The sequence below is a fragment of the Chiloscyllium punctatum genome, chromosome 5, assembly GCF_047496795.1.
Source record: "Chiloscyllium punctatum isolate Juve2018m chromosome 5, sChiPun1.3, whole genome shotgun sequence".
NCBI lineage: Eukaryota > Metazoa > Chordata > Chondrichthyes > Orectolobiformes > Hemiscylliidae > Chiloscyllium > Chiloscyllium punctatum.
In genome coordinates this window covers 136,316,020-136,341,791 of record NC_092743.1, presented here as the reverse complement: position 1 = coordinate 136,341,791, position 25,772 = coordinate 136,316,020, and the positions used below count along the sequence as shown (strand labels likewise).

Sequence of the window (25,772 nt, the reverse complement as noted above, 5' to 3'; positions counted from 1 at the left end):
AACCTTCGTAAAAATGTAGTCCAGGAGAGTCTAAAATTTGTTTTTGTACTAATGGCAGAAAGGGCCAGGCAAGATAGTTTGTGGCAGTGGAATGTCATAATTAATTTGGCTTCATCAGCAACTCGTCCTGACAAAGGACCACACATCTAATGCTCATTTCTTACAAACATGAAGTACCACCTTCACAATGAGAACACTCTCCATCATTTTGTGTTGCACTACTACTATGCAAAATGGGATAGATTCAGAACAGGTCTCACAGATCAAACTTCAAACAAACCTTGAGACTGTGGGCTATCAGTAACAGCAGATTGTGATCACAGCCTCTTGTCAAACTGCAATCACTCATTCTATCACTAACATCAAGCCAGGGGTCCAATTCTGGTTCAATAATTGCTGTGGAAAAGAACGCTACGAGCAGCATCAAGTATACCAAAAAAGGTGACATACTGCCACCAACACTATAGGGGGAGCTAAGAGATACTATAACAAATGGATCATACTAAAGCTGTGCAATTATTCCATAGGAGAAAGTGAGGACTGCAGATGCTGGAGATCAGAGCTGAAAATGTGTTGCTGGAAAAGCGCAGCAGATCAGGCAGCATCCAAGGAGCAGGAGAATCGACGTTTCGGGCAAAAGCCCTTCTTTAGGAATGAGGAAGGTGTGCCAAGCAGGTAAGATAAAAGGTAGGAAGGAGGGACTTGGGGGAGGGGCATTGGGAATGCGAGAGGTGGAAGGAGGTTAAGGTGAGGGTGAAAGGCCAGAGAGGGGGTGGGGGCGGAGAGGTCGGGAAGAAGATTTTGCAGCGGTTGCCGGATATGTGGAAAAGTCCATCTTCCGCAGCTACACTGGCACCATCCCCCACCTTTTCCTTCACTACATCGATGACTGTATTGGCGCTACCTCATGCTCCCACGAGGAGGTTGAACAGTTCATCCACTTTACTAACACCTTCCACCCCGGCCTCAAATTTACCTGGACTGTCTCAGATTCCTCCCTCCCCTTCCTAGACTTTTCCATTTCTATCTTGGGTGACCGACTCAACACGGACATTTACTATAAAACGACCGACTCTCACAGCTACCTAGATTACACCTCCTCCCACCCTGCCCCCTGTAAAAATGCCATCCCATATTCCCAATTCCTTCACCTCCACCGCATCTGCTTCCAGGAGGACCAATTCCAATACCGAACAACCCAGATGGCCTCCTTCTTCAAAGACCGCAATTTCCCCTCAGACGTGGTTGATGATGCTCTCCACTGCATCTCCTCCATTTCCCGTTCCTCCACCTTTGAACGCCGCTCCTCCCATCGCCACCAGGACAGAACCCCACTAGTCCTCACCTACCACCCCACCAACCTCCAGATACACCATATCATCCTTCGTCATTTCCACCACCTCCAAACAGACCCCACCACCAGGGATATATTTCCCTCCCATCCCCTATCAGCATTCCGGAAAGACCACTGGCCTCCACAGCTCCCTCGTCAGGTCCACACCCCCCACCAACCCAACCTCCACTCCCAGCACCTTCCCCTGCAACCGCAGAAATGCAAAACTTGCGCCCATATCTCCCCCCCTCACTTCCCTCCAAGGCCCCAAGGGATACTTCCATATCCGTGACAAATTCACCTGCACCTCCACACACATTATTTCCTGCATCCGCTGCACCCGATGTGGCCTCCTCTACATTGGGGATACAGGCTGCCTACTTGCGGAACGTTTCAGAGAACACCTCTGGAACACCAGTACCAACCAACCCAACCGCCCTGTGGTTGAACACTTTAACTCCCCCTCCCACTCCGCCAAGGACATGAAGGTCCTTGGCCTCCTCCATCACCAGTCCATGGCAACACGACGCCTGGAGGAAGAGCTCCTCATCTTCTGCCTAGGAACCCTCCAACCACAAGGGATGAATGTAGATTTCTCCAGCTTCCTCATTTCCCCTCCCCCCACTTTATCTCAATCCCAACCTTCGGACTCAGTACTGCCTTCTTGACCTGCAATCTTCTTCCCGACCTCTCCGCCCCCACCCCCTCTCTGGCCTATCACCCTCACCTTAACCTCCTTCCACCTCTTGCATTCCCAATGCCCCTCCCCCAAGTCCCTCCTCCCTACCTTTTATCTTACCTGCTTGGCACACCCACCTCATTCCTGAAGGGCTTATGCCCAAAACATTGATTCTCCTGCTCCTTGGATGCTGCTTGACCTGTTGCGCTTTTTCAGCAACACATTTTTCAGTTATTCCATATCCTACTACTAGTGGCAAACAATTAAATAATGAATGGGATGAGGAAGCTCCAAGAATATCTCCACTTTCAATGATAACATGGCCCAACACAAATGTGCAAGACACAAAGGTGAAGAGTTTGCAATCCTATACAGTCAGAATTGTACAGTATGTGATCCTCCTCAGCTCTCCATCACAGAAGACTTAGAGTCAAAGAGATGTACTGCAACTCATCCATACCAACCAGATATCCTAACTTAATCTAGTTCCATTTGCCAGTACTTGACCCAAATCAATCTAAACCCTTCCTATTCATATACCCATCCAAATGACTTTTAAATGTTGCAATTGTACCAGCCTCCATCACTTCCTCTGGCAGCTCATTCCATACACACACCACCCTCTGTGTGAAAACGTTGCCCCTTATGGCCCTTTTAAATCTTATCCTTCTCACCTAAAACCTATGCCCTCTAGTTCTGGACTCTCCCACTCCAGGGAAAAGACCTTGTCTATTTACCATATCCATGCCCCTCATCATTTAAAAACTTCTGTAAGGTCACCCCTCAGCCTCCAACGCTCCAGGAAAAATAGCCCCAGACTATTAAGCATCCCCCTAAAACTCAAATCCTCCAACCCTGGCAACATCCCTGTAAATCTTTTCTGAACTCTTTCAAGTTCATAACATTCTTCTGGTAGGAGGGAGACCAGAATTGCATGCAATATTCCAAAAGTGGCCTAACTAATGTGCTGTACAGCCACAACACGACTTCCCAACTCCTGTACTCAATACTTTGACCAATAAAGAAGCACATACCAAATGCATTCTTCACCATCCTACCTACATGCAACTCTACTTTCAAGGAACTATGAACCTGCACCCCAAGTTCTCTTTGTTCAGCAACACTCCCTAGGACCTTGTAAGTATACAGGTCCTGTCCTGATTTGCCATTTCAAAATGCAGCACTTCACATTGATCTAAATTAAACTCTATCTGCCACCGGCCCATCTGATCAAGGTCCAGTTGTACTCTGAGGTAACCTTCTTTGCTTTCATTACACCTTCAATTTTCCTTCAGCCAATTCAATTCATTGCACGATATCAAGAAATTACTGTATTGGATACAGCTTATTCTATGGGTCGCTACGACATCCAAACTGGAGTGATGTAGACGTGCTCTAGATCCGTGGTCCAGGAGGAGTATATTTGGTGCTAATCACCTGGGTTCACAAGGTCAAGGAGGCATGGGCTCCATGAGCACCTCCCCGTCAGGTAGCAAGCAATCAGAGAGAGGTGACTCCCATATGTGCAAGGGTCAGAATCTATGAAAAGCCATTGCTTCAATTACATGCTATGTCTCTCCTCAATTAGGTCCTGATCAATTCATGAGTGAAGCTATCAGCATTGAACATGGGACACACTGTAGCTTGGAAGGCAAATGACTGCCGTGAGCACGTCACTGCAATTGCCATCCCAACACCTCCAGGCCTTGGGGTAGTCGGGAACAGTCTGGACCTTGTGAATGGTTGGGTCTAAGTCCTCATGGGTGGTCCAGTACACCTGTGGAGATTGCAGTAATGGGGTAGTGCTTCCTGTGGAGTTGGGAATACCTGGAAGCTTCATAATTAAAAATTACGAATGACGTTTGAAAATTGGGGGTGATGGGAAAAAAAATCGAGAAACATTCTAATTGCAAGTTTTCTTTATTCTTTTTGGAACATAGAGAATTGTCTGGTAAATATAGTGTTTCATAGTTAAAACCTAAAATCATGGAGCATTGTTTTTCCTGTTATATTAGGCCTGCATATATGTGCAGAAGGAAAGCAGAGTTAACACTGAGACCAGTGACCCTTCTTCAGTACAGTTCAGTTCTGACGGGTGAACAGGACTCTCAACATTAGCTGTTTCTCCGTCAGATCTACTAAGTTTCTCTAGCAATTTCTGTATTTGTTTCAGATTTTCAGCATCTCAGGTCTTGGCTTTATTTTAGGCCTGCTAATTTGCTGTTTATATCATTGAGATCCAATGAATTAAAATACAAGTAGATTTAGAATGATAGTAAATCAGCAAGACAGATGAATTCCAAGTATTATAACTTATCCTGTTACATATTGTGCTGCATTGGAGATTTACACTAACTCTTGATTTAAAACACTTCTGTTTAGAGTTTTGAAAAACCACCTACAATTACTTGCCGAGTTACTCCTACTCCTGGAAAATATAAAACCACTTTGCATTTGTAAAACAGCATTAACAGAGCAAACTTTTATTACAAACGTTATCAAACAAATCTGACACTGATCTATACCAAAAAAGAGTTCAGGCAGAATTTTATTTCATTTGATCACATGAGCATCACAGCTAAGGATAGCACACTTGCCCTTGCCTAACTATCCTTAAAAGGGGTGTTGTGGAGACCCCTCTGCAGTTCATATAGAATAGGAACACCTAGGCATATGCATCAGGAGGCCAACCTAGCACCATCGCAAACAATTTTACAGAACCCCCAGCTTTACCACCATCCACTTAGGAGCTATAAAATCACAGCATACATTCCTGGATGCAGTTAACATTGTTATTTTAATTTACCAGAGCTCTGTTTTAGCAGTTCCACAGGAAGAAGGTAATCATAATCTATTCCTAGAGGCAATTTTTTGACAATATTGCTTTCACTTGGCAAAGTGTAAAGAAATACTCTTGATATTCACAAAGTACTATTAATTTCAGCATGCAAGCTCACTATTAAAAAAACTGGAAATGCATATGGCTACTTTTAATGATCAGATATTAGTGACTGGGAGACCACTTGGCTCAGCACACTCACCATCAACAACATCCTTCAGTATATCTGGTATGCCTCCAACATGATCTATATGCCAGTGTGTCACCAGAATTTCTTGAATACTGGCATTCAGTTGGGTCAAAGTTTCTTTTAAACTGTTGATGTATTCAGGCACACCTGGCTCACCTGTGTCGATCAAGAAACGTCTGGAGAAAAATATTACAATATTCAGTATCAATTTAATATATTTTCAAACTACATTAACTGTTTGACTTTTTCACCTACTACTAACTGCAGGACTACTTCCTAAAACAATGATGCAAATAAACATACCACCATCGTTTTTTAAAAAATCATTTGAGGGATAAGATTAATTTCATAATGCTACATTTTTACTTTTGACAATTATCTTACAGTCAGTGTGAAATACACCTGATTCAAATCCTAAGAAACTATGGAGGATCTGAAACCTAAACACAGGCTGAGGTAACTCAGGAACAACCATTAAACAGATGTTCTTAATAATTGTGGCAGCAATGGCTTCTCCATCCAAATAACATGATAAAATAGCTTCTAGGCTACAAATTGACTAAAATGCTAAAGCTACATAAAATAGCTTTTAACATACGAACTGCTAATTCTGCTATGACTGCATAATTGATTAACTACTGTCTGCTTCAATAGCGATTAGCAAACAATGCTCCTTTTACAGCATTGAAATAACTAGACAAGACATTACTGGCCATCTTAGCTGACCTTCAGATGCAGGTGCAGTGGCTCAGTTAGTGAGATAAGGGTTGGAAAACAAAGTCGGTTCCCAGGAAATATCATTGGACCGAGTAACTCAAATAAAGTGGTATAGAGTATTGATTGGTAATGGGATGTAGGTTTGCTCGCTGAGCTGAAAAGTTTATTTCCAGACGTTTCAATACCTTACGAGCTAACATCTTCAGTGGACCTCATGCAAAACAATGCTGAAAATTCATGCTTTCTATTTATATGTTTGGGTTTCTTTGGGTTGGTGATATCATTTCCTGTGGTGAAGTCACTTCCTGTTCCTTTTCTCAGGGAGTGGTAGATGTGGTCTAACTCGGTGTGTTTGTTGATAGAGTTCTGGTTGGAATGTCATGCTTCTAGGAATTCTTGTGCGTGTCTTTGTTTGGTTTGTCCTAGGATGGATGTATTGTCCCAGTCGAAGTGGTGTCCTTCCTCATCCGTATGTGAAGATACTAGTGGGGTAACGAAATGTCTGGAAATGAACCGTTCAGCTCAGCAAGCAAATCTACATCCAAAACCTCAATCTGAGCTACAAATCTTCTCAAAACTTGCTATTAATTGGTAATTGTTTGGATGTACATGGTCTCTACCCTTCTTTAAGAAAAGTATAAAAATGTTGTTGTTTTAAGCCACGTGCGCAGCTTCTCTGAGGAATACAGAAGTGTATAACCACTGGACACTCTGTGCCCGGCCGTATGAAAAATAAAGAGTGAAGTCTTAAAAGCCAGACCGATTGAGAGGTTTTTATTAATCGATCATAGAACCGAGAGACCCCACCAGGGGTCCAGATCTTCATCTGGTGCCATGACTTGGATTCGGTGCGGATAAATTGTGGACAGCGGTGTAAGAGTTTTGAGACCTTCACTATTGAGTGCAGAGGAATTGGCCTGCCAGACGTGAGTATGTCCTCCATTTGGTTTTCCCCTCGTTCAAGTCGTGGTTGACTCGACCTCTCACTGTCTATCATCTAAATCCAGCCCGAAAAGGATCAGTCCTGGTAAGAGTTCACTGAAAAAAAGGAGTCAGAGACCTGCATAAAGTAGTACTTCAAATGAGTCGGGGACTCAGATTCGGTTGAATTGATATTGTCTAAATTGATTTCCAAATTGTTGTGTGAAAGATGAAATAAGGAAGTATCACACTACATTATAACGAGACTGTCCGGGGATTTTGGAAAGATGTGAGCGGAGAGAAGGCTCCAACCCACGTAAAGTCAGAATTTGTTGTCCAGAAGAGACTCCTCAACAATTACCTGTGCATTGCAGTAGCAGTCCTTCACTCTTTCGAGGCCACGGTCATGTTGTTTGTTGTTGGGCTGTTGAATAGTGAAGGTCTTAAGTTGGGATTATAAAAGGAAGGCTGTTTTAAGATGGGTAAAAATATAGATAAGACTGAATCCTCTTCTCCATTGGTGAAACTATGTGAAAAGTATCTGGAAAAGTCTAAAAGCCTGCAAAAACTTTTGACGCCTTAAATCAGACATTGGGTGATGACCAGTGGCCACTGGGCAGCCCTAAAAATACTCAATCGGTTAAATCAGCCCAGCAACTGATTTGATGATGAAACCTGGGCACAAAAATGAAAGAATTGATTGGACTGTGACAGCAATCCTTTGTGAAAGCCACAAAGAATCAGTTTTGCATTTATGGCAGGAAAGTTGAGAGTCCTATTCCGGGGATCGGGCTTTGAATTTCCATGTTGTCAATGCTAAAGATAACTCAATGTTATTGAACTGTCTGCTGCCCTCTGTTGCCACTGCAGTCGAGACAAATAACCTGGACAGGGTTGACGCGAATCCCAAACATCTCCATCATTCCGTTCATACTTTATGGAAACATGTGAGCAGAGACAAGGCGCCAACCCACATAAAGTCGGAATTTGTTGTCCAGGAAGAGACTCCTCAACAATTACTTGTGTGTTGCAGTAGCAGTCCTTCACTCTTTCGAGGCCACGGTCGTGGACGTGGCTGGGGGGTTCCTCCCAGACAACTCCCTCAAAGCTATTTCAACTGTGGTGATCCATATCACTGGGCTCGATACGCCCAACCCAAGGCTGCTTTAATTGTAGCCAGCATTTTTATTGGGCTTCTAATTGCCCGAAAGGGGCAATGAGGGAAGCCAAGGGGGCAGATATGAAAGTTACCCTCAGGAGCCTTAAGACAACTGGGGGAAACTCCCTATGAATAACCAACCTCTGACGTAAGCGAGAGGCAGAGGACGACTCACTAAATTTTCGCTAAATAATCCCTTTTCCCAACAACTAAGTAACTTTCCTTTGAAATCGGTGTCATGCAAGCAGGAACCTAGTCTTTTGTTGAAAACAGATAGTATCCCTTACTGATTGACATAGGATCCTCAATGTCGTCGGTGAAATCCAAATTGAATTTATTGTCACGTGTACCGAGGCACAGTGAAAAGCTTTGTATTGCAAGCAATACAGGCAGATCACCTAGTTTAGATAGTAAATAAGATTAGATGACTTACAGTGTGGAAACAGGCCCTTCGGCCCAACAAGTTCACACCGACCCGCCAAAGCGCAACCCACCCATACCCCTACATTTACCCTTTCATCTAACACTACGGGTAGTTTAGCACAGCCAATACACCTGACCTGCACATCTTTGGACTGTGGGAGGAAACCGGAGCACTCGGAGGAAACCCACACAGACACAGGAGAATGTGCAAACTCCACACAGTCAGTCGCCTGAGGCGGGAATTGAACCTGGGTCTCTAACGCTGTGAGGCAGCAGTGCTAACCACTGTGCCGCCCCCGATATAATAGGTAAACAGTGACAAAAACAAAAACACAGGTACAGGCGAATCTTAAGAGTTTGAGAGTCCATTCAGTATTCTAACACCAATAGGGTAGAAACAGTTGCGAAACTGACTGGTGCGTGTGTTCAGGCTTTTGTACCTTCTCCCTGATGGTAGAGGTTGTCGAAAAACATTGCCAGGGTGGGATGGATCTTTGAGAATGCTGGCGGCCTTTCCTTGACAGCGGGCCTGGTAGATGGATTCTATAGATGGGAGGTTGGCCTTTGTGATTGTCCGGGCCAAGTTGACCACTCTCTGTAACTGACTCCCATCTTAAATGGTACACTTGCCATATTAGGTAGTGATACATCCAGGCAGAATGCTCTCGATGGCGCATGTATAAAAGTTGGCAAAGGGATTTGCTGTCATGCCAAATTTCCTCAGCTGCCTGAGGAAGAAGAGAGGTTGTTGGGCCTTTGTAACCAGTGTGTCCACCTGAAGAGTCCAAGAAAGCTTGTTGTGGATGACCACTCCCAGGAGCTTGACACTCTCCACTCGTTCCACCTCTGTGGTGTTAATGTGTAGGGGGAGGGGTGGCATGGGCAACATCCCGCCAAAAGTCAATAATGGGTTCCTTGGTTTTGCCGGCATCGAGAGCTAGGTTGTTCTCAGTGCAACATTTTCCCAGTGCAACATCGCCATCTGAGATTTGACCGACTATGATGATGTCACCAGCGAACTTGTAAATGACATTAGTCTGGTATTTGGTGATACAGTCATGAATATACAGTGAGTACAGTAGGGGGCTGAGTAAGCACCCCTGGGAGTCTCCTGTGTTGAATGTTAGTGACGATGAAATATTGTCCCCAATCTTCACTGATTGTGGCTTGTGGGTCAGGAAACTGAGGATCCAGTTGCAGAGAGTGGGGCTTAGTCCGGGATGACTAAGTTTAGTAATCAGTCTCAAGGGGATAATAGTGTTGAAGGCTGAACTGTAGTCAATGAATAGAATTCTTACGTAGCTGTTCTTGGTGTCAAGATGTGTGGAGGAGTGAAGCGCAAGTGATATGGCATCTGATGTGGATCTGTTGTTCTGATAGGCAAATAGGAATGGGTCAAGAGTAGTGGGGAGGTTGGAATTGATTAATGCCATGACCAACCTTTCCAAGCACTTCATGACCATCGAAGTTAAGGCACTGAGCAGTAGTCATTGAGACATGTTGCATGAGCCTTCTTAGGCACAGGGACGATGTTGGCCTCTTGGAACAGACAGGGACAGTGGCCTGCTGCAGGGAGAGGTTAAAGATGTCCAAGAAGACCTCTGCCAGTTGATCTTCGCATGCTCTGTGAACACGGCCTGATATTCCATCTGGTCCCATCGTTTTTCTTGGATTCACATGAAGGAAAACTGATCTGACCTCTGATGAAGTGACTTTTGGGATAGGTTCGTCAGGACTTGTCAGAATAGGTGTTACCTGTCCGCTGAAAGTCTGCTCAAAGTGAGCACAGAAGGTGTTGAGACGATCTGGGAGGGATGTATCATCGTCTGCTATCTTGCACTGTCTCTTTTTAGAACCTGTGATGTCTTTCAGTCCTTGCCATAGTCGCTGGGCGTCTGTCTGGGCATGAACTTTCCAATTTCTAAGACGACCCAAAAATTATTTGGCTTCTAAGGATAAACCACTGTTATCCAGTCTCTGATCTGGTTCCTGTCTGTTTCCAAGGCTAGTCCTTGGACCACCGCTTTGTGATTATTACCACATTATCCTGCAATCTAATGGGACGGGATCGCCCATATGCCTTTCAAGTCAAACTCACTTGTTCCCCTTATGGTGTCCAACTTAAGTCTTACTCAGTTGAACGCCAACTGTACGTGTCCACTAAATCCCAATGGTGGTCATTTGGCCTTAACCCCCCCAAAGTTCTGGTAGTCATGTCACCCTTGCTTACTATTTGACAGGCCAAGACCAATCCCTTGATGATTTTTCAGGGATTTAACTGGGACTGAATGGATTATACAGATCCTGGTTCAGGTCACCGAGCTGGAGGGTGAAGCAGATTATGTTCAAATACCCACTCATCTATGGAAACAGGCAGATATCTCAACCCCTCACATCACCCAGGTCATTCCACCTTATGCTGAAGACCTGGGCCCTTTGATCCGCTGTGGAACCACCAGAGCTGATCCACACTGCTATCATCTACAAACACTACAAAGATGGATGACTATCCTCTACTTTTCAAATCCTACCTCTCACAGTGCCACACTCCTGCACCATGAAAGTCGGGATGTCCCTGATTTTGTGCATCTTGATATATGGGCTGAAACGTCCTCTCAGGTTAAACTTATGGAATGTGAACCCATACAGATTGCTCTAAAACCAAATGTTACTCTACCATCCATCCGCCAATACCCGCTGAAACAACAGGCGATACTGAGCCTCACTGCTCTAACTGATGTCTTTCTCCAAGGCATCCTGGTCCGTTGCCAATCACCCTGTAACACTCCAATTATGTCCCAAAACCTGGCAAGCCAGACCAGTATGGACTGGTTCAAGACTTAAGAGCTATTAACACTATTGGACAGCCTCTTAATGCCCTGGTCCCAAATCTAACTCATATTCTACCCTCAGTACCAGACACTAAATTGTTTGCTGTTATTGACCTGCAACATGCTTTTTTCTTTCTGCCTTTTCATGAAGACAGTCAGTACCTATTTGCCTTTTGTATTTAATGGCCACCAATTGATGTGGACTCGACTATCTCAAGGCTTCATACATTCTCTGACCTTTTTCTCTCGGGCCTTACAGCAACAACTGCGGTCTAACTCTCACAATTGGGTCTGCACTGATCCAATTTGTAGACGACCTCCTTGTTGCCAGTCTAGATGAAGAATCTAATTGTTCGGATGTTGTCCTCCTCAACTATCTGAAATACCTGGGCTATGTTATCTCTCCCAAAAAGGTCTCAATTCCACAATGCCAGGCAAAGTTGCAATGTTTCATCCTGATTCTCACTCTCTTGAATAGAGCCGCATCACTCTTATTGTCAACTTCCTGGTGCCAACAACTGTGAAACAGTTCGCAGTGGCTGGGCATGGTCAGCTTCTGCCGACAATGGATCCCTAACGCTGCCCTCCTCGTTAAGGTGTTGACCCCTTTTACTTCCTACGAAGGTACCTTTGAGCTCTCCTCAGAGGCAAAGAAGATGAGGCGTTCTTCCTCCAGTTAATTGAGAAACTTGGATTTGGCAGTGGAGAACTTGCATGTCGTGGGCACGTGGAAGGGGGAGTTTAGGTGGACGGCCACAAGGCAGTGGAATTGTTCCCTAAAACGCTCCGCAAATTATCATTCCGTCTCCCCGATGTGCAAACAACTGAGAGCAATGGATACAATAGATGAGGTGGCTGGATGTGCAGGAAAATCTCTGCCGGATGTGAAAAGATCCTTTGGGGCCTTGGATGGAGGTGCAGGTTTTACACCTCTTGCAGCGGCAAGGCAAGGTGCCAGGTGTGGAAGGTGGGTTGGTGGGGACCATGGACCTAATGAGGGAGTTACGGAGGGAACGGTCTCTGCGGAACACGGGGTGGGAAGGGAAACATATCTCTGGTAGTGGAGTCTGATTGTAGGTGGCAGAAATGGTGGAGAATAATACATCTATCCACTCCACCCATCCCACTGATCTATCACATTCATCTCCTACCTGCATCCACCTAAATTACGCAACTGAAAACTCGATTCCACATTTATACACTACATTCTCAACTGATAGGAGCTGAAAATGTGTTGCTGGAAAAGTGCAGCAGGTCAGGCAGCATCCAAGGAACAGGAGAATCAACGTTTCGGGCATAAGCCCTTCTTCAGGAATGAGAAAGTGTGTCCTTTTTTTGTAGAGGGAGGAAGAGAGCTTCTTCATTTTGTTTGTAGTGGGAGGAAGAGAGCTTCTTCATTTCTTCATTCTCAACTGATAAACAGCCTCTTATTTCAAGTCCAAAACTGCCTTCCAGTGATTCAATAAAGGAAACTACAATCAAGATAGTTTTTTTTGGGGGGGTGGCATTGTCAAGACAGACTGGGTAGTGGCCTGTAGCCAAAATGATCAGAGTGAGGCATTCCCCATGAGGCTGTCAAACTAATTAGGAGAACAAGGTTAAGGTCAAATGAACAGAATGCAGAATTAAGCAGATAGTGACAAATGTTAATAATTAGCAGAGGAGGCTGAGTGAAGCTCTAACTGAAGTGCAAAGAATATTTGCCAGGATGTTGCCTGGGATGGAGTATTTTGGCTCTGAAAAGAGGATGGTAAGTTTGTGACTAATTTCATGAGAACAGAGAAGGCTGGGGAGGGGGAAATCTCTGATCAACGTTTATATGATTATGACATGCATGACCAGCGTGGATAGCAAGTAGTTGAAGAATCATTAGTGAGGGGGCATAATTTTAATGTGAAAGCAGGAGGTTTAGAAAGGATTTGAGGAAAGCATTTTTTCACCAAGCGAACAGTGGGAATTTGGAATACTGTGCCTGGGAAAGTTGTTGAGAAAGTACTTGGATGGGTTCTTGAAATATCAAAACAAATATTGTCAGAGCCTGTGCCCACCTATGATGTACTTTCCTTAGCAGAAGTCAGGCAGCAATGTGCTTAAGTTGTTACCACCAGGTTTGATTCCAGCCTCAGGGGGTGACTGCGGAGTTTGCACATTTTTCCTGTGTCTATGTGGATTTCAGCCAGGTGCTCTGGTTTCCTCACATTGGGAAGGGCGAACGGTGGGTGGGGGGGGGGGGTGGGGGGAAGGGGAAGGGAGAATGGGGTGGGGGGAAGGGAGAACGGGGTGGGGGGGGGAAGGGAGAAAAGGGGGGGGAAGGGAAGGGAGAACGGGGGGGGAAGGGAAGGGAGAATGGGGGGGAAGGGAAGGGAGAACGGGGGGGGGGAAAGGGAAGGGAGAACGGGGGGGGGGAAGGGAAGGGAGAACGGGGGGGTGGAAGGGAAGGGAGAACGGGGGGGGGAAGGGAAGGGAGAACGGGGGGGGGAAGGGAAGGGAGAACGGGGGGGGGGGAGAGGGAGAACGGGAGGGGGGGGGGGAAGGGAAGGGAGATCCGGGGGGAAGGGAAGGGGGAAGGGAAGGGAGAAGGGGGGGGGAAAGAGAACCGGGGGGTGGGGAAGAACCGGAGGGTACAGGAGGAGAGGACTGGGGGGGGGAAGGGGGAACGGGGTGGGGGGGGGGAGAAGGGAGAACGGGGGGAAGGGAAGGGAGGACAGGGGGGAAAAGAAGGGAGAACGGGGTAGGGGGGAAGGGAGAAAAGGGGGGGGAAGGGAAGGGAGAACGGGGGGGGGAAGGGAAGGGAGAACGGGGGGGGGGAAAGGGAAGGGAGAACGGGGGGGGGGAAAGGGAAGGGAGAACGGGGGGGGGGAAAGGGAAGGGAGAACGGGGGGGGGAAGGGAAGGGAGAACGGGGGGGGGGAAGGGAAGGGAGAACGGGGGGGGGGAAAGGGAAGGGAGAACGGGGGGGGGAAAGGGAAGGGAGAACGGGGGGGGAAAGGGAAGGGAGAACGGGGGGGGAAAGGGAAGGGAGAACGGGGGGGGGGGAAGGGAAGGGAGAACGGGGGGGGGGATGGGAAGGGAGAACGGGGGGGGGAGAGGGAGAACGGGAGGGGGGGGGGAAGGGAAGCGAGATTCGGGGGGAAGGGAAGGGGGAAGGGAAGGGAGAAGGGGGGGGGGGAAAGAGAACCGGGGGGTGGGGAAGAACCGGAGGGCACGGGAGGAGAGGACTGGGGGGGGGAAGGGGGGGGAAGTGGGAACGGGGTGGGGGGGGGAGAAGGGAGAACGGGGTGGGGGGGGGAGAAAGGAGAACGGGGGGAAGGGAAGGGAGGACAGGGGGGAAAGGGAAGGGAGAACGGGGGAAGGAAAGGGAGAACGGGGTGGGGGGAAGGGAGAACAGGGTGGGGAAAGGGAAGGGAGAACGGGGGGGGGGGAAGGGAAGGGAGAACGGGGGGGGGAAGGGAAGGGAGAACGGGGGGGAAGGGAAGGGAGAACGGGGGGGGAAGGGAAGGGAGAACGGGGGGGGGAAGGGAAGGGAGAACGGGGGGGGAAGGGAAGGGAGAACGGGGGGGGGGAAGGGAAGGGAGAACGGGGGGGAGGGGAAGGGAAGGGAGAACGGGGGGGGGAAGGGAAGGGAAGGGAGAACGGGGGGGGGAAAGGGAAGGGAGAACGGGAGGGGGGAAAGGGAAGGGAGAACGGGAGGGGGGGAAAGGGAAGGGAGAACGGGAGGGGGGAAAGGGAAGGGAGAACGGGAGGGGGGAAAGGGAAGGGAGAACGGGGGGGGAAGGGAAGGGAGAACGCGGGGGAAAGGGAGAACAGGGTGGGGGGGGAAGGGAGAACGGGGGGGGAAGGGAGAACGGGGGGGGAAAGGGAGAACGGGGGGGGAAAGGGAGAACGGGGGGGGAAAGGGAGAACGGGGGGGAAGGGAGAACGGGGGGGGTAGGGAGAACGGGGGGGGAAGGGAGAACGGGGGGGGAAGGGAGAACGGGGGGGGAAGGGAGAACGGGGGGGGAAGGGAGAACGGGGGGGGAAGGGAGAACGGGGGGTAGAAGGGTAGGGAGAACGGGGGAGGAAGGGTAGGGAGAACGGGGGGGAGAAGGGTAGGGAGAACGGGGGGGAGAAGGGTAGGGAGAACGGGGGGGAGAAGGGTAGGGAGAACGGGGTGGGGGGGAAGGGAGAACGGGGTGGGGGGGAAGGGAGAACGGGGGGGGAAGGGAAGGGAGAACGGGGGGGGGGAAGGGAAGGGAGAACGGGGGGGGGAGGGAAGGGAGAACGGGGGGGGGAGGGAAGGGAGAACGGGGGGGGGGAAGGGAGTACGGGGTGGGGGGGAAGGGAGAACGGGGTGGGGGGGGAAGGGAGAACGGGGGGGAAAGGGAAGGGAGAACGGGGGGGAAAGGGAAGGGAGAACGGGGGGGAAAGGGAAGGGAGAACGGGGGGGAAAGGGAAGGGAGAACGGGGGGGAAAGGGAAGGGAGAACCGGGGGAAAAGGGAAGGGAGAACCGGGGGAAAAGGGAAGGGAGAACCGGGGGAGGGGAAGCGAGAACGGAGGAGGGGAAGGGGGGAAGGGAGAATGGGGTGGGGGGGGGGGAAGGGAGAACGGGGTGGGGGGGGAAGAGAAGGGAGAACGGGGGGGATGGGAGAACGGGGTGGGGGAAGGGAGAATGGGGTGGGGGGGGGGGAAGGGAGAACGGGGTGGGGGGGGAAGAGAAGGGAGAACGGGGGGGATGGGAGAACGGGGTGGGGGGGGATGGGAGACCGGGGTGGGGGTGGGGGGGGGGGATGGGAGACCGGGGTGGGGGTGGGGGGGGGGGAAGGGAGAACGGGTGGGGAAGGGAGAACGGGTGGGGGTGGAAGGGAGAATGGGGGGGAGAAGGGTAGGGAGAACGGGGGGGAGAAGGGTAGGGAGAACGGGGGGGAGAAGGGTAGGGAGAACGGGGGAGGAAGGGGAAGGGAGAACGGGGTGGGGGGAAGGGAGAACGGGGTGGGGGGGGGAAGGGAGAAAAGTGGGGGGAAAGGGAAGGGAGAACGGGGGGGGAAGGGAAGGGAGAATGGGGGGGGAAAGGGAAGGGAGAACGGGGGGGGGAAGGGAAGGGAGAACGGGGGGGGGAAGGGAAGGGAGAACGGGGGGGTGGAAGGGAAGGGAGAACGGGGGGAGGAAGGGAAGGGAGAACGGGGGGGGAAGGGAAGGGAGAACGGGGGGGGGAAGGGAAGGGAGAACGGGAGGGGGGGGGGGAAGGGAAGGGAGATCCGGGGGGAAGGGAAGGGGGAAGGGAAGGGAGAAGGGGGGGGGAAAGAGAACCGGGGGGTGGGGAAGAACCGGAGGGCACAGGAGGAGAGGACTGGGGGGGGGAAGGGGGAACGGGGTGGGGGGGGGGGGAGAAGGGAGAACGGGGGGAAGGGAAGGGAGGACAGGGGGGAAAGGAAGGGAGAACGGGGTGGGGGGGAAGGGAGAAAAGGGGGGGGGAAAGGGAAGGGAGAACGGGGGGGGGAAGGGAAGGGAGAACGGGGGGGGGAAAGGGAAGGGAGAACGGGGGGGGGAAGGGAAGGGAGAACGGGGGGGGGGAAAGGGAAGGGAGAACGGGGGGGGGAAAGGGAAGGGAGAACGGGGGGGGGTAAAGGGAAGGGAGAACGGGGGGGGGAAAGGGAAGGGAGAACGGGGGGGGAAAGGGAAGGGAGAACGGGGGGGGGGAAGGGAAGGGAGAACGGGGGGGGGGAAGGGAGAACGGGGGGGGGAGAGGGAGAACGGGAGGGGGGGGGGAAGGGAAGGGAGATCCGGGGGGAAGGGAAGGGGGAAGGGAAGGGAGAAGGGGGGGGGGGGAAAGAGAACCGGGGGGTGGGGAAGAACCGGAGGGCACGGGAGGAGAGGACTGGGGGGGGAACGGGGAACGGGGAACGGGGGGGGGGGGGGAAGGGGGAACGGGGTGGGGGGGGGAGAAGGGAGAACGGGGTGGGGGGGGGAGAAGGGAGAACGGGGGGAAGGGAAGGGAGGACAGGGGGGAAAGGAAGGGAGAACGGGGTGGGGGGAAGGGAGAACGGGGTGGGGGGGGGGAAGGGAGAACAGGGTGGGGGGGGGGAAGGGAGAACGGGGTGGGGGGGGAGAAGGGAGAACAGGGGGAAAGGGAAGGGAGGACAGGGGGGAAAGGGAAGGGAGAACGGGGGAAGGAAAGGGAGAACGGGGGGGGAAGGGAAGGGAGAACGGGGGGGGGGGAAGGGAAGGGAAGGGAAGGGAGAACGGGGGGGGGAAGGGAAGGGAGAACGGGGGGGGGAAGGGAAGGGAGAACGGGGGGGAGGAAGGGAAGGGAAGGGAGAACGGGGGGGAAAGGGAAGGGAGAACGGGAGGGGGGAAAGGGAAGGGAGAACGGGAGGGGGGAAAGGGAAGGGAGAACGGGGGGGGGAAGGGAAGGGAGAACGCGGGGGAAAGGGAGAACAGGGTGGGGGGGGAAGGGAGAACGGGGGGGGGGAAGGGAGAACGGGGGGGGGAAGGGAGAACGGGGGGGGGGAAGGGAGAACGGGGGGGGGAAGGGAGAACGGGGGGGAAGGGAGAACGGGGGGGGAAGGGAGAACAGGGGGGGGAAGGGAGAACGGGGGGTGGAAGGGAGAATGGGGGGGAGAAGGGTAGGGAGAACGGGGGGGAGAAGGGTAGGGAGAACGGGGGGGAGAAGGGTAGGGAGAACGGGGGAGGAAGGGTAGGGAGAACAGGGGGGAGAAGGGTAGGGAGAACGGGGGGGAGAAGGGTAGGGAGAACGGGGGGAAGGGTAGGGAGAACGGGGGGGAGAAGGGTAGGGAGAACGGGGGGGAGAAGGGTAGGGAGAACGGGGGGAGGAGGGTAGGGAGAACGGGGGGGAGGAGGGTAGGGAGAACGGGGGGAAGGGAAGGGAGATTGGGGGGGAAGGGAAGGGAGATCGGGGGGGAAGGGAAGGGAGAACGGGGGGGGGGGAGGTTGAACGGGGGGGAGGCGGGAGAACGGGGGGGAGGAGGGAGAACGGGGGGGAGGGAGAACGGGGGGGGAAGGGAGAACAGGGGGGGGAAGGGAGAACGGGGGGGAAGGGAGAACGGGGGGGGAAGGGAGAACAGGGGGGGGAAGGGAGAACGGGGGGTGGAAGGGAGAATGGGGGGGAGAAGGGTAGGGAGAACGGGGGGAGAAGGGTAGGGAGAACGGGGGGGAGAAGGGTAGGGAGAACGGGGGGGAGAAGGGTAGGGAGAACGGGGGAGGAAGGGTAGGGAGAACAGGGGGGAGAAAGGTAGGGAGAACGGGGGGGAAGGGAGAACGGGGGGGAAGGGTAGGGAGAACGGGGGGGAGAAGGGTAGGGAGAACGGGGGGAGAAGGGTAGGGAGAACGGGGGGAGGAGGGTAGGGAGAACGGGGGGGAGGAGGGTAGGGAGAACGGGGGGGAAGGGAAGGGAGATTGGGGGGGAAGGGAAGGGAGATTGGGGGGGAAGGGAAGGGAGAACGGGGGGGGGGAGGGAGAACGGGGGGGAGGCGGGAGAACGGGGGGGAGGAGGGAGAACGGGGGGGGAGGGAGAACGGGGGGGGAAGGGAGAACAGGGGGGGGAAGGGAGAACGGGGGGGAAGGGAGAACGGGGGGGGAAGGGAGAACGGGGGGGGAAGGGAGAACGGGGGGGGGAGGGAAGGGAGAACGGGGGGTAGATGGGTAGGGAGAACGGGGGAGGAAGGGGAGGGAGAACGGGGGGGAGAAGGGTAGGGAGAACGGGGGGGGAGAAGGGTAGGGAGAACGGGGGGGAGAAGGGTAGGGAGAACGGGGTGGGGGGGAAGGGAGAACGGGGTGGGGGGGAAGGGAGAACGGAGTGGGGGGGAAGGGAGAACGGAGTGGGGAAGGGAAGGGAGAACGGGGGGGGAAGGGAAGGGAGAACGGGGGGGGAGGGAAGGGAGAACGGGGGGGGAAGGGAAGGGAGAACGGTGGGTGGAAGGGAGAACGGGGTAGGGGGGAAGGGAGAACGGGGTGGGGGGAAGGGAGAACGGGGTGGGGGGGGGAAGGGAGAACGGGGTGGGGGGGGGAAGGGAGAACGGGGGGAAAAGGGAAGGGAGAACGGGGGGGAAAGGGAAGGGAGAACGGGGGGGAAAGGGAAGGGAGAACGGGGGGAAAGGGAAGGGAGAACGGGGGGGAAAGGGAAGGGAGAACAGGAGGGAAAGGGAAGGGAGAACGGGGGGGAAAGCGAAGGGAGAACCGGGGGAAAAGGGAAGGGAGTACCGGGGGAAAAGGGAAGGGAGAACCGGGGGAGGGGAAGCGAGAACGGAGGAGGGGAAGGGGGGAAGGGAGAATGGGGTGGGGGGGGGGTGGGAAGGGAGAACGGGGTGGGGGGGGTGGGAAGGGAGAACGGGGGGGATGGGAGAACGGGGTGGGGGGGGATGGGAGACCGGGGTGGGGGTGGGGGGGGGGGGGAAGGGAGAACGCGTGGGGAAGGGAGAACGGGGGGGTGGAAGGGAGAATGGGGGGGAGAAGGGTAGGGAGAACGGGGGGGAGAAGGGTGGGGAGAACGGGGGGGAGAAGGGTAGGGAGAACGGGGGAGGAAGGGTAGGGAGAACGGGGGGGAGAAGGGTAGGGAGAACGGGGGGGAGAAGGGTAGGGAGAACGGGGGGGAGAAGGGTAGGGAGAACGGGGGGGAGGAGGGTAGGGAGAACGGGGGGGAGGAGGGTAGGGAGATCGGGGGGGAAGGGATGGGAGAACGGGGGGGGGGAAGGGAGAACGGGGGGGGGGGGAAGGGAGAACGGGGGGGGAGGGAGAACGGGGGGGGAAGGGAGAACAGGGGGGGGAAAGGGAGAACGGGGGGGAAAGGGAGAACGGGGGGGAAGGGAGAACGGGGGGGAAGGGAGAACGGGGGGGGAAGGGAGAACGGGGGGGGAAGGGAAGGGAGAACGGGGGGTAGAAGGGTAGGGAGAACGGGGGAGGAAGGGTAGGGAGAACGGGGGGGAGAAGGGTAGGGAGAACGGGGGGGAGAAGGGTCGGGAGAACGGGGGGGAGAAGGGTAGGGAGAACGGGGGGGAAGGGAAGGGAGATCGGGGGGGAAGGGAAGGGAGATCGGGGGGGGAAGGGAAGGGAGATCGGGGGGGGGGGGAAGGGAGAACGGGGGGGGGAAGGGAGGGGAGAACGGGGGGGGAGAACGGGGGAGTGGAGGGAGAACGGGGTGGGGGGGGAATGGAGAACAGGGTGGGGGGAAGGGATAACGGGGGGGAAGGGAAGGGAGAACGGGGTGGGGGGAAGGGGGGAAGGGAGAACGGGAGAGGGGGGGGGAAGGGAGAACGGGGGAGGGGGGGAAGGGAGAACGGGGGAGGGGGGGAAGGGAGAACGGGGTGGGGGGGGAAGGGAGAACCGGGGAGGGGGGGAAGGGAAGGGAGACCGGGGGGGGGAAGGGAAGGGAGAACGGGGGGGGAAGGGAAGGGAGAACGGGGGGGGGGAAGGGAAGGGAGAACGGGGGGGGGGGAGGGAAGGGAGAACGGGGGGGGGAAGGGAAGGGAGAACGGGGGGGGGAAGGGAAGGGAGAACGGGGGGGGGAAGGGAAGGGAGAACGGGGGGGGGAAGGGAAGGGAGAACGGGGGTGGGAGGGAGGGGGGGGAGGGAGAACGGCGGGGGGAAGGGAGAACGGGGGTTGAAGAGAGAACGGGAGAATGGGGGCGGACGGGAGAATGGGGGGTTGGGGAGAACGGGGGGGGGTTGGGGAGAACGGGGGAGGGAGGGGGAAGGGGAGAACGGGGGAGGGAGGGGGAAGGGGAGAACGGGGGAGGGAGGGGGAAGGGGAGAACGGGGGGGGGAGAGGGGAGAACGGGGGGGGAAGGGGAGAACGGGGGAGGGAGGGGGAAGGGGAGAACGGGGGAGGGAGGGGGAAGGGGAGAACGGGGGAGGGAGGGGGAAGGGGAGAACGGGGGAGGGAGGGGGAAGGGGAGAACGGGGGAGGGAGGGGGAGGGGAGAACGGGGGAGGGAGGGGGGAGGGGAGAACGGGGGAGGGAGGGGGGAGGGGAGAACGGGGGAGGGGAGAACGGGGGAGGGAGGGGGAGGGGAGAACAGGGGAGGGAGGGGGGATGGGGGAGGGGAGAACGGGGGGGGGAGGGGAGAACGGGGGAGGGAGGGGGGAGGGGAGAACGGGGGAGGGAGGGGGGAGGGAGGGGGGGGAGGGGAGAACGGGGGGGGAAGGGGAGAACGGGGGGGGGAGGGGAGAACGGGGGGGGAGGGGAGAACGGGGGGGGAGGGGAGAACAGGGGGAGGGGAGAACGGGGAGGGAGGGGGGAGGGGAGAACGGGGGGGGGGAGGGGAGAACGGGGGGGAGGGGAGAACGGGGGGGGGGAGGGGGAAGGGGAGAACGGGGGAGGGAGGGGGAGGGGGGGGAGGGAGGGGGGAGGGGAGGGGGAAGGGAGGGAGGGGGAGGGGAGAACGGGGGAGGGAGGGGAGAACGGGGGAGGGAGGGGGGAGGGGAGAACGGGGGAGGGAGGGGGGAGGGGAGAACGGGGGAGGGAGGGGGGAGGGGAGAACGGGGGAGGGGAGAACGGGGGAGGGAGGGGGGAGGGAGGGGGGAGGGGAGAACGGGGGAGGGAGGGGGGAGGGAGGGGGGAGGGGAGAACGGGGGAGGAAGGGGGGAGGGGAGAACGGGGGAGGGAGGGGGGAGGGAGGTGGGAGGGGAGAACGGGGGAGGGAGGGGGGAGGGAGGAGGGAGGGGAGAACGGGGGAGGGAGGGGGGAGGGAGGAGGGAGGGGAGAACGGGGGAGGGAGGGGGGAGGGGAGAACGGTGGAGGGAGGGGGGAGGGGAGAACGGGGGAGGGGGGAGGGGAGAACGGGGGAGGAACGGGGGAGGAACGGGGGAGGGAGGGGGGAGGGAGGGGGGAGGGGAGAACGGGGGAGGGAGGGGGGAGGGGAGAACGGGGGAGGGAGGGGGGAGGGGAGAACGGGGGAGAGAGGGGGGAGGGGAGAACGGGGGAGGGAGGGGGAGGGGGGAGGGGAGGGGGAGGGGAGGGAGGGGGAGGGAGGGGGGAGGGGAGAACGGGGGAGGGAGGGGGAGGGGAGAACGGGGGAGGGGAGAACGGGGGGGGGAGGGGAGAACGGGGGGGGGAGGGGAGAACGGGGGGAGGGGAGAACAGGGGGAGGGGAGAACGGGGGGGGGAGGGGAGAACGGGGGGAGGGGAGAACGGGGGGAGGGGAGAACGGGGGGGGGAGGGGGAAGGGGAGAACGGGGGAGGGAGGGGGAAGGGGAGAACGGGGGAGGGAGGGGGAAGGGGAGAACGGGGGAGGGGGAAGGGGAGAACGGGGGGGGAGGGGGAAGGGGAGAACGGGGGGGGAGGGGGAAGGGGAGAACGGGGGAGGCAGGGGGGAGGGGAGAACGGGGGAGGGAGGGGGGAGGGGAGAACGGGGAGGGAGGGGGGAGGGGAGAACGGGGGAGTGGAGAACGGGGGAGGGAGGGGGGAGAACGGGGGAGGGAGGGGGGAGGGAGGGGGGAGGGAGGGGGGAGGGGAGAACGGGGGAGGGAGGGGGGAGGGGAGAACGGGGGAGGGAGGGGGGAGGGGAGAACGGGGGAGGGAGGGGGGAGGGAGGAGGGAGGGGAGAACGGGGGAGGGAGGGGGGAGGGGAGAACGGGGGAGGGGGGAACGGGGGAGGAACGGGGGAGGAACGGGGGAGGGAGGGGGGGAGGGGAGAACGGGGGAGGGAGGGGGAGGGGAGAACGGGGGAGGGGAGAACGGGGAGGGAGGGGGAGGGGAGGGAGGGGGGAGGGGAGGGGGAGGGGAGGGAGGGGGAGGGGAGAACGGGGGAGGGAGGGGAGAACGGGGGAGGGAGGGGGGAGGGGAGAACGGGGGAGGGAGGGGGGAGGGGAGAACGGGGGAGGGAGTGGGGAGGGGAGAACGGGGGGAGGGGAGAACGGGGGGGAGGGGGAGAACGGGGGGGAGGGGAGAACGGGGGGGAGGGGAGAACGGGGGGAGGGGGAGAACGGGGGGGAGGGGGGGAGGGGAGAACGGGGGGGGGGGGGGGGGGGGGGGGGGGGGGGGGGGAGAGGGGGGGGGGGGGGGGGGAGGGGGGGGGGGGGGGGGGGGGGGAGGGGGGGGGGGGGGGGGGGGGGGGGGGGGGGGGGGGGGGGGGGGGGGGGAGGGAGGGAACGGGGGAGGGAGAAGGGGAGAACGGGGGAGGGGGAAGGGGAGAACGGGGGAGGGGGAAGGGGAGAACGGGGGAGGGGGAAGGGGAGAACGGGGTGGGGAGGGGGAAGGGGAGAACGGGGGGGGAGGGGGAAGGGGAGAACGGGGGGGAGGGGGACGGGGAGAACGGGGGGGGAGGGGGAAGGGGAGAACGGGGGGGGAGGGGGAAGGGGAGAACGGGGGGGGAGGGGGAAGGGGAGAACGGGGGAGGGAGGGGGGAGGGGAGAACGGGGGAGGGAGGGGGGAGGGGAGAAGGGGGGAGGGAGGGGGGAGGGGAGAACGGGGGAGGGAGGGGGGAGGGGAAAACGGGGGAGGGAGGGGGGAAGGGAGAACGGGGGGGGGGAGGGGAGAACGGGGGGGAGGGGAGAACGGGGGGGGGAGGGGGAAGGGGAGAACGGGGGAGGGGGAGAACGGGGGAGGGAGGGGGAAGGGGAGAACGGGGGAGGGGGAGAACGGGGGAGGGAGGGGGAAGGGGAGAACGGGGGAGGGAGGGGGAAGGGGAGAACGGGGGAGGGGGAAGGGGAGAACGGGGGGGGAGGGGGAAGGGGAGAACGGGGGAGGGAGGGGGGAGGGGAGAACGGGGGAGGGAGGGGGGAGGGGAGAACGGGGGAGGGAGGGGGGAGGGGAGACGGGGGAGGGGAGACGGGGGAGGGAGGGGGGAGAACGGGGGAGGGAGGGGGGAGGGAGGGGGGAGGGGAGAACGGGGGAGGGAGGGGGGAGGGGAGAACGGGGGAGGAAGGGGGGAGGGGAGAACGGGGGAGGGAGTGGGGAGGGAGGTGGGAGGGAGAACGGGGGAGGGAGGGGGGAGGGAGGAGGGAGGGGAGAACGGGGGAGGGAGGGGGGAGGGAAGAGGGAGGGGAGAACGGGGGAGGGAGGGGGGAGGGGAGAACGGTGGAGGGAGGGGGGAGGGGAGAACGGGGGAGGGGGAGGGGAGAACGGGGGAGGAACGGGGGAGGAACGGGGGAGGGAGGGGGGAGGGGAGAACGGGGGAGGGAGGGGGGAGGGGAGAACGGGGGAGAGAGGGGGTGGGGAGAACGGGGGAGGGAGGGGGAGGGGAGAGGGGGGAGGGGAGGGGGAGGGGAGGGAGGGGGGAGGGGAGGGGGAGGGGAGGGAGGGGGAGGGGAGAACGGGGGAGGGAGGGGAGAACGGGGAGGGAGGGGGGAGGGGAGAACGGGGGAGGGAGGGGGGAGGGGGAGAACGGGGGAGGGAGGGGGGAGGGGAGAACGGGGGAGGGAGGGGGAGGGGAGAACGGGGGAGGGAGGGGGGAGGGGAGAACGGGGGAGGGAGGGGGGAGGGGAGAACGGGGGGGAGGGGAGAACGGGGGGGGAGGGGAGAACGGGGGAGGGGGGGGGAGGGAGGAGGGAGGGGAGAACGGGGGAGGGAGGGGGGAGGGGAGAACGGGGGAGGGAGGGGGAGGGGAGAACGGGGGAGGGAGGCGGAAGGGGAGAACGGGGGAGGGAGGGGGAGGGGGAGAACGGGGGAGGGAGGGGGGAGGGGAGAACGGGGGAGGGGAGAACGGGGGAGGGAGGGGGAGGGGGAGAACGGGGGAGGGAGGGGGAGGGGAGAACGGGGGAGGGAGGGGGGATGGGGGAGGGGAGAACGGGGGGGGGGAGGGGAGAACGGGGGAGGGAGGGGGGAGGGGAGAACGGGGGGAGGGGAGAACGGGGGGGGAGCGGGAGAACGGGGGAGGGAGGGGAGAACGGGGGGAGGGGAGAACAGGGGGAGGGGAGAACGGGGGGGGAGGGGAGAACGGGGGGGAGGGGAGAACGGGGGGGAGGGGAGAACGGGGGGGGGGGAAGGGGAGAACGGGGGAGGGAGGGGGAAGGGGAGAACGGGGGAGGGGGAAGGGGAGAACGGGGGGGGAGGGGGAAGGGGAGAACGGGGGGGGAGGGGGAAGGGGAGAACGGGGGAGGCAGGGGGGAGGGGAGAACGGGGGAGGAGGGGGGAGGGGAGAACGGGGGAGGGAGGGGGGAGGGAGAACGGGGGAGGGGAGAACGGGGGAGGGAGGGGGGAGAACGGGGGAGGGAGGGGGGAGGGAGGGGGGAGGGAGGGGGGAGGGGAGAACGGGGGAGGGAGGGGGGAGGGAGGGGGGAGGGGAGAACGGGGGAGGGAGGGGGGAGGGAGGAGGGAGGGGAGAACGGGGGAGGGAGGGGGGAGGGGAGAACGGGGGAGGGGGGAGGGGAGAACGGGGGAGGAACGGGGGAGGAACGGGGGAGGAACGGGGGAGGGAGGGGGGGGAGGGAGGGGGGAGGGGAGAACAGGGGAGGGAGGGGGGAGGGGAGAACGGGGGAGGGAGGGGGGAGGGGAGAACGGGGGAGGGAGGGGGGAGGGGAGAACGGGGGAGGGAGGGGGGAGGGGAGAACGGGGGAGGGAGGGGGGAGGGGAGAACGGGGGAGGGAGGGGGAGGGGAGAACGGGGAGGGGAGAACGGGGGAGGGAGGGGGAGGGGAGGGAGGGGGGAGGGGAGGGGGAGGGGAGGGAGGGGGAGGGGAGAACGGGGGAGGGAGGGGAGAACGGGGGAGGGAGGGGGGAGGGGAGAACGGGGGGAGGGGAGAACGGGGGGG

The 25,772-nt window shown here is 58.0% G+C and overlaps 1 protein-coding gene across 1 annotated transcript in view; it reads right to left on the bottom strand.

Moving 5' to 3' along the window:
* lactb2 (lactamase, beta 2) overlaps window positions 1–25,772 on the bottom strand; it is a 69,495-nt gene that overhangs the window by 26,000 nt on the left and 17,723 nt on the right. Inside the window, exon 3 of the mRNA XM_072569607.1 lies at window positions 5,054–5,217. Coding sequence (XP_072425708.1) covers window positions 5,054–5,217 — 164 coding nt within the window. The remainder of the gene's footprint in view (window positions 1–5,053; window positions 5,218–25,772) is intronic.